At 44.8% G+C, this 12,190-nt stretch overlaps 1 protein-coding gene across 5 annotated transcripts in view; it reads right to left on the bottom strand.

Moving 5' to 3' along the window:
• HDAC4 (histone deacetylase 4) overlaps positions 1-12,190 on the bottom strand; it is a 339,331-nt gene that overhangs the window by 285,493 nt on the left and 41,648 nt on the right. For all 5 annotated transcript variants that reach the window (XM_087424602.1, XM_087424600.1, XM_087424599.1 and 2 more), the window contains exon 2: positions 8,946-9,187. In XM_087424602.1, the coding sequence (XP_087280728.1) occupies positions 8,946-8,967 (22 nt within the window). In that variant the 5' untranslated portion in view covers positions 8,968-9,187. The remainder of the gene's footprint in view (positions 1-8,945; positions 9,188-12,190) is intronic.

The following is a 12,190-nucleotide window of genomic DNA, read 5'->3' as shown; positions in this document are numbered from 1 at the left end:
CACGAAGACCCCACTGATGCATTGACAGCCTCCGCTCTAGAGCAGGCACCTTGCCACCCCTTTCCTGATGCAGAAGACCAAGGATGGGGAGCCTGAGGGAGATGGAGGCCACCGAAGATCTGGTTCCTTCTTCAGCAGCCACATCCTAGTCCCCGTCACTCAGAAGACTGGGCCGACTGCCAGTTAACCGGTGACTGCAGGCACCCATCAAATGCCCCCAGTGGGGATCCTGACCTCCTATTTTCTACCACCATCAACACCATTACCATCAGTGACTCAATTTTCAACATATACAAAGTATCTGGCACTACAGAAAATAAGGTTCCTCATGTCTTGCTTCTGTTAACACTTCCCAATGAAAATCTCTGCTTCCTGTGCCTCCATTTTCTCCTAGCACCTTCTCAAATTTTCTAAAAACTCCTTATCTACCAGTACCTAAGAAAGAAGTCAATTAACTCTGCCCTCCTCCCTTCCCTGATCCTTCCAGTGAGACGACAAGAGAGCATTCAGTGCCCGGGAACCATACATGAGTGGTTGGGAATGAAAAGTGGAGCCTGCAGGTGTTCGGGCAAAGACAGCGCTGGGCTGCGTGGCCTTTCGAGCACAAAAGAATGGCAAGCAAGTCTGCATCCTGTACGTCAGACCACAGTGGGGAGACGGGGCTTTAGGAATCTGTCAATCAGCCTTTGATTTGGAGTAAATCAACGTGAATGTGAAAATGAGGATTCTGATCACACTATTCAATATTAGAGGAACTTGCACTAAATACACCTTTACTGTAACAGGTGTGAGCAGGTCACAAAGGGCTCTTCGTCCAACACCTAGAAAACCTAAGTGTGCTAAGGATGCTCCCAGGGAATCCTCCGTAACTCCCACAGCATTTCACAAATCCTACTGAATCAACAAGTCAATGAGAATTACAATGAGATTATTATGGTTACAATAAGAGCCTAATTTCTACAAAGGATTTCCTAGGAAAACTCATATATATTTAAAAAGGAATAAACTTGGCTATGAATGCAAACGAATCAAAACTGAATCTGTAGCTTTTCAAATGTACATACTCTCTCGGCTTCAGCACCTGACCAATCGGATTGTTAGGAGGAATCTTCTAAAAAATGGCCTAAAAGTTTAAAGCTTAAAAAAATAAACTGCCACCAACCACAGAAGTTCCTCTAGTGGAAGGTTCTGACAGGTTCACAACAATCGTCAACATCGAACGTGTGCACGGAGTCAAAGAGCTCATCTGAACCTTAGGAGAATGTGCTTATGTGCAGAAGTCAAATTCCTCCAGCTGGTGACCACAAAATAACGAACATCAAGATGCTTAAACCAATTTTACATAATTCTTTACAAATGCTATTTCAAATGGAACAAAAATAAATAGATATATCACTTTTAAATCAGTCTCATCACTATCTTTCAAAAGTATACAGTATCAGTAAAAGTTAGAAAACGGTTGTTAACTTGCACATGTGTTTTAATGTTAAAATCTCAAAAACTCCAAAGTTGTATTTCAGCATGGTATGTTCCAGTTCTAAGTCAGGACCATAGCATTCAGGTAACAGCAGTGGGAACACTGGGCAGAGAAGGAGGAAGAAGAGAGGATAAGGGCTGAGGGCGACACGAAGCCTGAAGCCCAACAGGATGAAGGCCGCCAGCGAACATCTGGGCTTATGACGCCAGGAGATGACCGAGAGCCGTGAACCCCATGCGGTCTTGCAGGGAGCGGCCACCTCACCATCCCGCATGGACCACACTCCTACAGACCAGGCTCCAAGCCGCCAGGGCCTCAATCCGCGAGAGGCAGAATTTATCTTTTCTATTTCTATTTGTTTTGTAGGAAGGGGGAAAGAAGGGAGGGGCAAATATTAAAATAACATGATAAGGTTTCTTTTCATCATACACTGCTTATCATTCCTTCCAAAAGGCCAATATTCCCAATATCTTACTGATTAAGTGGCTAAAAAGCAAACCAATTTAAAAACCTAAAGCCAGATACGATTCTAAAAGTTTACAGTTATTTCTCATTTGATTTTTTTAATCATTATAATTTCCCTAAAAGTGTCCATTTTTTATCATGTTCTCATGAAATAAGCAAACAAAGGCTCTTAAGTAGAAGTAAAATGAAAAGTTTCAACCAAAATCTCCTGAAATAACCTGGTATGCCGGTCACCCAGTCAGCTCTTTCAATCCCAGCTTTCTAAGGACTGGCAAAGAGAAGCTCAGAAAAAGTTCAAAAATATACTCAAGACACACGGCAAGCTGCACAAAAGCCAAAAAGTTCTACCACAGCAAAACTACGCTTGCTTAAGCGACGGAACACAAAGCAAGTGTCCCAGGGGAGGGCACAGCGCGAGGGAGCAGGCAGGGGACACGAGACCCACAGTCCCTTCTCCACGCCTACAGGGTCTTGGGACAGGGAGGGAATGGGATGGCATAAAACGAGGTAGCAGCAGCCCTTCCTGTTCCAGACCCCACTTACCCGACACCCATCTCTCCACTCCCAGTCTCCGTCCTCTGCCATGCCAGGCTCTTACTCCAGGGTCCTGGGCACAGCCCTCCATTCGCCACCTAAGCAGGCGAGCTCCTGCCCTGCTTTCTGGACTCACCTCAAAAGTCCTGACCTCACACATCCCTGCTGGGGGCCTCCATGCCCCCCACCCATACCCACTCACCGCACGAACCACACTGTACTGGGGGGGCCTGTTGCCTCCGCCTGGCCTGGCCTGGGAGCTCCATGCAAGTCAGCAGGATTAATTTCTAAGTGGGTCCAGTGTGCCCTGCATCTGCCCAGCAGAGGGACACACATCGCTCAAGGGTAGATGACCAATTCTGGCTCCAGGTTGGCCTCTGATGCGCTGCCTGACCTTAAGCTCAGTACTTGACAGCAGTAAATACTGGTTTCCCCATGCATAAAACAGGAATAATGGTGTTCTAGCTCATTTCACAGGGTTATCAAGCAAAACAAATGAAATAACTGTAAAGTACAATTCAGAACGAAGTCACGATTCATTTTGGCCACCTGACAGCCCAGCAGGGTTTGACTTGGAGTCAGCAAGTAACCAGTGTTGATTTATTACTGTTATAAGTTTTAAACATCTCCAGTTACAGAGAGCCCTGCACAGCCCAGCGTCTGGAGGTGGTTGCACACCTGCACACCTGTCCATATTCGACCTGCCCCCCATCGCCAGGCACCTCAATTACGGCTTTTCTGTTCTACCACCAAGCTGCACTCAATGGCTTCTAATGATTCTCATACCGGGTTTTCTATGTCAAATACATACCAGGAGTTCATTCTTAAATTTCAATATCATTAATCATCCAACATTCAGCATCTCAGAACTCAGAAATTTGCATTTCCACAATGGTGGCTTTGAAAAAAAAGGACATAAATGCAAATGTTCCACAAACTGTATAAGAATTTCCAGAGATTGCCAAAACAAACCATCAATGCTCCATTGACAGTGAATTTTCTGAGCTCTTCATAACGACTGAGTATTCGTGATTTTTAAAAGACAAAACACAATTTGAGAATTTAAAAAAAAAAAAAAAGTAGGTTGAAAAAGAAGTCGTTATGTCTCCATGATTTCCAGAACAAACCTTGACTGATTGAGATCCCAGATAATGATGGCATGGAGAATCCGGGACAGTGACAATTCAAGAGCTGCAAATGCTCCCGTGCCAGGCGCTGGGAGAAGGCCTGAGGGCGCCGCGCCGTAGAAGGAGACACACAGGGGTATTTCTGAAACCCTTCCTTTAGAAAGCAGACCAGCAGTACAAGAGGCTCACAAGTCTCTCCCATCCCAACGCTATTCTGAACAACCGAGGCATCCCTGTCGGCCCTCTCTAAAATACCTGCATTCGGCATGGCGCCAGGAACTGGTCTACTCTCCCCGTGTCCTCAGGGCTCAGCCTCGGTCCCCTCTGCCCAGAACCCCCCAGGTCTGCCAGCCACTGGGGGCTCTCATGCCTTCATAGAAAGGTCATGAAGAAGCTCTTCTCCAGCTGTCGACAGCTGCTCCCCGGCTTCTGACGGACATGAACTCAGACCCTGCCTCCTTGCCTAAGCTCCAGGGACTCCTGCCAGCTGGCTGCACCTGCCGGCCTGCACACTAGCCCTCCTGAAAGCCTGGGCCTGGGCCTCCCCGGGCCTCACTCAAAGCCACTCTCTGCTTCCCAGCTCTCCACTTGCCTCTTGGGGTCCAGGGCCTCACTCAGAGTCCACAACGAGCATGTCACCAGCAACTCAGAATCTTCTTTATGTTAATTGCAGGTCCTCAAAATTCATTTCCTCCCCTTAAAACTTTGCAATATCCCTGAAACGTTTAATCACTGTGAAGCATGATTTAAATGACATAAAAATGTTTCTTTCTGAGATAATCTCTGTATTAAAATATAATAACCTTGGAGGCCAAATTGGTTGAAATAAACAGATTCAAGATCAAACAAAGGAAGACTAGAGCATGAAGACTGAAGGAAGCCCAGACCCCCAGCTCACCCCAGCCGCAGGGCAGAGCCTTCCCCGGGGAGACGCACAGGGTGAAAACTTGACAACGGTTTGAAGAAATCAAACTATGTCGAAACTCACTAATCACTAAGTTATTGTTGACACAGACTTTTTAGATGCTTTTATGTGGATGGGATAGTTCAGACTGGACAAAATATTAAGAAATCACAGAATGGTCCAAATTAAAACACTGATCTTAAATATACAAGTTTCCTTCAAAAAAGTTATTCCGTTTTTAACTAAACACTAAAACATGCCTCTGACCAAGATGCAGGGGGAGATAGGACACTTGAATTACTCAATTCCAGTCCTGCTCAACCAGTTTTCCATCACAAGCATGGTTTGGATGGCCACACGTGGGTCCTAGAGACTCCATAACGGAGCTCCCTAAGATTTACAGTGTTTCTCATTAAGACTTTCTCTAGACAGAAATGTTATTGCAAGGAAGGTAAATTGCACTGGAGGGGCAGGATGGTGTTAAAAAGGTGACCCAGTGACAGACAGTGTCTGGTTTTCTTGTAAGCCATCCAAGTTACCAATATCCTAGGCACATTTGAACCACAAGGCCATGCAGTATGTCATGGAAGGGAAATGAAGGAAGAGAGAGGAGAAAGGGAGCCTTTGCTTGTCCTGCTAGGAGGCCCCCACAGCGAGTCCTCAGTCCTGAACCGAGGACTCACCTTCAAAGCAGAGCCGTGTCCTAATAAATCCATCCTGACCTGTTTCAGCATATCCCCAACAGGGAAAGGTTTGAGAGCTGGATTAGCCAAGAAGCCTAACATTTCAGAACCTCTTTTCATTCTTCTTACTATCAAAGAAGAGTTCTTCTAGGCTAAATCAATCCAGGCCCTTTCCTCGGGCCGCTCACATCATTAGAAATAGTTATTCAGAGCAATAAAACCCCAACAGTTAACAGCTTTTACGTCAGAGGACCAGGGCCTGGCTCTGGCAAAGTTCAGAAAGAACAGCAATAAAATCATAATGCATACCTCACCCAACACCAGAGGGAGTTTTAAAGAAAAACAGGGGAGAGAAAAATTATGCACATCAAATAAAAAGGTCATTTTATCACCAAGGCAAAGCCAGATTGCGCTGCAAGTGTGAGGGGAGGGGCCAACGGCAGCTGGACTCTACCTGGGCCCGACGCACCCAAGGGAGCGAGTGGGGGGCACAGGAGCAGCGGGGGCCCTGTGGCAGGCGGGCGGGCCAGGAATAAGGTGGGAGAGGGAGGGAAGGCACACAGCCAGGAGAGACTGAGAACTGTGTGTCAAGTGATGCTGAGACAGAAACAGGACTCGCTCCTTGGGTTGAAGAAAAGAGACAAAGAATACCTAGAAATTCCCCTTCAAAAGAGCAAACTGAATAATGGAGGGTTAATTATTTCTCTTCCTCCCCAAAATCTACTAAAATGACAAAATACAAATAAAAATATGAAAGGATTTATGGCAATGCTAGACAGCAGGAAAATAGCATCAAATGACGAGAAACTTGGAGGAATTTCCTAGAAAATATAAATCCCATGGGATCAAAGTGATGGGAAAACAATCCTACTGAGCAGTCCATCACCCCAGGCAGGTAACAACCTCGAAAAGGAGGGAGTGTACAGATTCACAGCTCAGCCCAACTCCCAGCCCGAAACACTGCCGACAAGAAGTGCTGGGGTGGCTGGTGGGGCGACTGGCTGCTGTGCCGATCCAGGTGGTGGCAGGCACTGTTTGGCACCCCTTAATGTAGCTCTGGGAGGGAGGGTGGACCCCTGAAGGACACCTGAGCACTAGGGAGAAGTGGGAGGCCCCAGGGAGCTTCAGGCCCCGCACACACCACCACAACAGACATCCACATACGGAAGAGAAGGGAAGAGGCTCGGGCTGGCAAGGCAGACCTGCCCTCACCAGCTCCACCCCATCTTCAGTCTCTGACCCACCAAGAGGGACAGAGACCACAGGGGTCAGTGGGTGGCAACAACAGCCATTGCAATAAACATCAACGGGCAAATTCCCCACATAAAAGGCAAAGACTCTCAAGGAGAAAAAGCAAAACCCGGCTCTCTGCTGTTCACAGAGATAAGCTTCAAAGAGAAGGCCTGGGAGGTTAAGATAAGTGGGTTTGTTTGTTTGATAAATGTTTGTTAGCCAAAAGGAATCAAGGGCAGAAATACTTTTAGGAGACATAATAAACTTTTGGGCAAAGAAACATTAAACAAAAAGAAATACATTAAACAAAAAGAAAAATGTATTTCATGAAGAGACCTGGGCTACCAAGAGATATAGTCATTAATTTTTAAGCACTGAAAACCACACTGAAACACATAAAGCAAAAAATGGTCAATAATGCAAAAAGAGTATTACAAGCTATAATCAAAATTTCACATTTTCCCAGAAATCGAGGAGGCCAAAAAAAACAGCAAAGCTACACTGATTTAAATAACTCAAGTGAGTTAATATGTATAGAGAAAATAACAAATAGAGAAAGAACACATACATATACTCCTATATATAAGTATATAATATCTATGAATGAGAAAACTTTACATACAGACCAAAAACAAAAAACAAAAAGAAAAAAAAAGCATCCTTTCTCTTCAAACGCCTGGGTGGCATGTACCAGATTTGATTACGTCTACATCATGTCATACAAAAATGCGCACCCCCTTTTATACAGTAATGTGAATCCAAACAATAATTTTCCCCTAGCATGCTGACAGGAATGAAATAGATTGAACCCACCCAGTGCTGGCACAGATGAAGAAAAATATGCATCCTCATAAACTGTAATTAAGCAGATAAGTTGAGACAGAGTTTCCGGAGCAATCTGACAGTAAACCTAATGTTTTAAATGCACATGCCCAACGACCTAGCAATTCTACTTCTAGGAATTGATCCAACGGAGATACTTATAGAAGTGTATGTAGAAAACGTGTGTACAATAATTGTCTGATGCCAATTTGGGGCTATAAATAGGGATGCACTATAAATATGGCTGCAACCACATAAACATCCATCTACGGGCTACAGAAATGGGACAGTTGGATTGATATCCATGCTAACATCAAAAGATGCTTGCAATATATTAAAATGGAAAAAATAAAACACAGAACCCCACATATGGAATGATTACTCTCTATTAAAACGTTTACACACACACCCCTATATGTTCAAGCACAAGAGAAAGGCAGGCTCTCAATTCCACGGTGGCTCCTCCAAGTGAGAGGGAGAGAGCTGGGCACCATTCAGTGTCGACTTTACACACTTGAATCCAGACTGCTTCATTTTGTTTTACAATGACCATATATCATTTCTTTATTTCTCTCAATACATGAACAATTTAAATCAATAAAGCCTTTGTATCTAAATATAACCGAGGATCCTGCTCTCCAACTCCAGATTCAGATCCAGATCGCAGACAACTCCGATCCAGGCCAAGAGAAGGTGTGTGAATATTCTGGGGCAATCCCAAAGGGAGACCCCCAGACTCTAAGACTTGGCCTCCACTCTACTGAGCTGGACCCCAAGCTGCACTGACAGAGACACCGGTGCCTCATGGACGCCCAGCATCTGTCCAGGGGCCACCAATCCCCCTCTCACATGGACGCAGAACAGACCTGAAATCTAAGTGCCTCTAAAGGCCCCGACGCATTGGCAGTGGCAGCAGGCCCGGCAGCACATGGTACTGGTTCTGCAGGAGGCTGAGACCTGTTAGGCAGGACAAGGCAGGACTCAGGCTTCCCTCGGGTGTGTGCACTGTGACTCTGCCAGGGGATAAAGAGAAGTCCTACATGCATGTGCCCATAACACGCTTCTGAAGCTAAGAGCCAGACAAAGGTGGTTTCCAATGCCGTTTGGCCACATGTTAGCTCTGTGTCCTTAGACAAGTCACTTCTTCCCTCCAGCTCTGAGATTGCTGGGGCACTGTGAAGACCAAAAGCTCATGAAACGCTCAGCGCAGTATCTAATAAAGAGCACTCATCACCAGGAGCAATTCTCGAGGCCACCTGGATGGGTGTGAATCCTGTGCTTCTCAGACTCAGCCCAGAGGCCCAGTCACAGAAGCACTCCCGTCCCCCCGACAAGTTCCCCAGAAACAAAGAAACTGGATAAGAAATTAACTCTCCAAATTTCAAATTGGCCTTTAAACATCACCCCGCTAAAGCGCAGTGCTTTTCTCCTGGCATCCAAGAAACGTGTGCACCTCTCAAGTCAGCCTGCAAAGCAAGGCCAAAGACTTCACCCCAAATCCCTGCGAGGCCTTTATCAGTTGTTCTTTCACTGAGATGAAGAACAAACAACCTTCTTTGCACCTGGTGCTGTCATAAACCATCAGTGGCCATTATCAAGAAAAACAAAAGTCTAAAATCCAGCGAGCAAGCTGCAGGCACAGAGCTCTCACATCCGTGGAAGAGAGCCCTGTTGTCTGCAGGAGTGAGGGCCGGCCTTACCTGGATGGCTTTGGGAGCTCATTGCTAGCAGCGTCTACTCCTTCAAGAGGTTCAAAATGGCTCAAAATTTCCACGTAAACAATAGCTCCAAAGAGCTCAAAAGTTCCAACGACACATACAAGTACAGCCAACGGGCAGGCTTGGACCACAGCCACAGAAGCTCCGAGTCTCGCTGACCACGTCTCGTAGGCCACGTAATCCAAGAGGAGGGCAAGGTCTCCCACTGGCTCTCAGGAGGTGACCTGTGGGGTTAGAGAAAGAGGAGAGGCTTCTGTGAAGATTGAAGGCTCTTGTCTGGACAGCAACATCCAACTAAGGAAACAATGATTTCGTTTTTCACTCTTGTGTTGACCATGGGTTGGTAAAACAGTTCATCTGGAATGGTTTCTACCCATACAAATCACTTGGGATTTTTGTTAGTAAATGTGTGTGAATATGTGTAAAAACATGTCTGTAGAGCAGAGTTTCTCAGTCTCGGCACTATTGATGGAAAATTTTTAAAAGAAAAGTCACGTTAAACCCACTCCCACCACAGGTTTTTTCACTTCTGTACTCTCCCATCCAGCCTGCATCCACAAACATTCCTATTTTACATCGTCGCAATCACAGAATTTAAGTCTAAATTCAGCTTCCCTCACTTAACATTATACCTTAAATGTTTCCCCATGTTTCCATCTTCAGGATTACCATTTTCTCAGTTTATTTCCATTTTCTGATATAGAAGTAATGTGTGTTCATCACAGAAGAGTGTTTCAAGTCATCCACGATACCATCACACAGAGGCCAACACTTGCTAATATTCTGACACTTGTTTCTTTGGCTTTTCCCATACAGACTGCCAGCTCTACAGCTGTACATCCTATACTCTTTGCTGATTTTACAGCCGGGAATTTTCCAGTGTCATTAACAACTCTTGGTAACACCATGTGAAGGACTGCTTCCCATTCCATTCGTGGTAGAAGCTGCCCCTCCCCGACTTCAGGTGGCTCTGATGAGCCTGCCAGTCACAGGGCACTGTCCCCAGACTAAAGGGTGGCACGTGACTCAAGCTAGGCTCATAAAATCCTCTCTCCAAGACCAGACTCTTCCACAGATCAGTCACTGAACACAAGGGCCCAGAGACAAGTCCAAGAACTCCAACCACCAAGTGTTGGCCTCTGTGATGGCATTATGGACGACTTTTTAAACTGTTCTGTTATGAGCAGGTATTATTTTTATAATCAGATTACGGAAATAAACCGAGAAAATATAATGATGAAGATTCTAATTCTCCTATTAACCTGGCTCAAGGCCCTTCTGAGGCCTCTCTTTCAACTCTTCCTTTAATAGTGGGACAAATCTCTGTCCTTGATTAAATTATTTGAGGATTCTTTTCCCCCCTATGGTTTATAACCAAAGAACTCTAAACACTCATCACATAAAGGATTACTCACTGAAGGCTGGCTATTGAGGTAGTTTCCAATTATATGTTGTCTGTAAGTCTGTGAGTGACATCTTTACGATTATTGTTCTGTATCTGGTTATTTCCTTAGGAAACACAGTGACTTATTTATCTCAGGTTCAGAAATTTTACTCATCTCTTGGTCAGAAAGAAACATCATTATCTAGAAGGCAACACAGATGGTATATTTTGCAAACCTTTGCAAAATCTCAGATGGCTCTGCATCCTTCACACAAAAATCACAACCTGGCTGGGTACAAAAGTCTTAGATCACAAGCATTTTTCCCTCAAAATCTTTAGACACTGCCCCACCCTCAGCTCTAGGTCACCTCTGGGAGCTGAGTTGTTTTTTTTGTGAGGAAGATCGGCCCTGAGCTAACATCTGCCAATCCTCCTCTTTTTGCTGAGGAAGACTGGCCCTGGGCTAACATCCATGCCCATCTTCCTCTACTCTATATGGGACACCGCCACAGCATAGCCTGACAAGCAGTGTATCAGTGCGCACCCGGGATCTGAACCAGTGAACCCTCAGCCGCCGCAGCAGAGCACGCGCCACTTAACCACTTGCGCCACTGGGCCGGCCCCTGGGAGCTGAGTTTTGATGACGCTATTGTTGTCATTTTCTTCAGTCTGGATTCTGCTACGATTTTTTTTTCTTTAATCTTGAAATTCAAAACTGTTGTCAGAAGATATATGGTAAGAGTCTCTTTTCATTTATTTTGCTCCAAACATGAAGCTTTCAATAACTATAGATCTTCTTTCTGCTCAGGAAAATGCTCTCCCATGACATTGTGATTATTATTTTTGTTAAACTTGCTTTGGCTTCTTCAGAGATTCCTTACTATTTGGCTGGCATCTCGCCATCATATCCGGCCTCTCTCGCCACTGGCACATCTGTTGTTTATTCTGCATTCCCAGGCCTCTTCTCAAGTATGTTCTCCACGTCGCTGCTGCTATTTTCCACGATATCAGTTTATTCTTTACAGCTTCTATTACAGATTTTAACTAAACCTTAAATTCTGTTCTCAACCATTTCCCTTTATAACTCATCCCATAATCCTTCCTCTCAGCTGACTCCTTCCTCACGACCTTCTGCTCCTGTCTGTGTTCTCCTGGCCAGAGTCTTTAGAAAATTATTTTTCTGATTTTGATTGTAAATCACGTTCAGAGGTATAGTCGTCTTCTACCTTTCAGGATATTTCCCTTTTCCCCACATTCTGGATACCATTTGGAGGCCCATGGTGGGGGTTATTTCTGTTTATTTGTCCTCAAGTAAGAATAACTCCAGTCCAGACAGGAGTTTTGTCAAAAGGCTGTGTACACTTGCTCCTACCCCGTTCTGCGTCCACTGTAACGCTGGTTAACAACGCTCTCGGCGCTACACCAGTGGCACTGACACACACGCTCCCAGACAAAGGCCCCACGTCTAGCAGACTCTGATCTAGTGCAGTGCTGCCAGATGCGATGGACTCTTCTCCTAACTGTGGATTAAACAGAATACCAAAGTTTCTGCTCCTGTATGCAGAAGTAATATATATTATTTCAATATATATTGAATATATACAGTATATGTTTCCTGGAAGAACCTCACACTTCACAAAATTGCATACTAAAAATACTGGAGCTTATGAAAAAATAAGGTTGGAGCACACTATTCAAACGGCAATTTAATAACCAGTGCACTACAAAAATCAATAATAACTCTAATAAAAACAGTACCATAGTTTAAAAAAAAGTGAAATTCCTAATAAATAAAAATTCCAGTTAACGTAGAATTTTACCTTTAAAAAAAGGTGGCAACAGT

The sequence above is a fragment of the Ceratotherium simum genome, chromosome 37 (assembly GCF_057802395.1).
Source record: "Ceratotherium simum simum isolate JZ-2026a chromosome 37, ASM5780239v1, whole genome shotgun sequence".
Lineage (NCBI taxonomy): Eukaryota > Metazoa > Chordata > Mammalia > Perissodactyla > Rhinocerotidae > Ceratotherium > Ceratotherium simum.
This window is presented reverse-complemented; position numbering and strand designations above follow the sequence as displayed.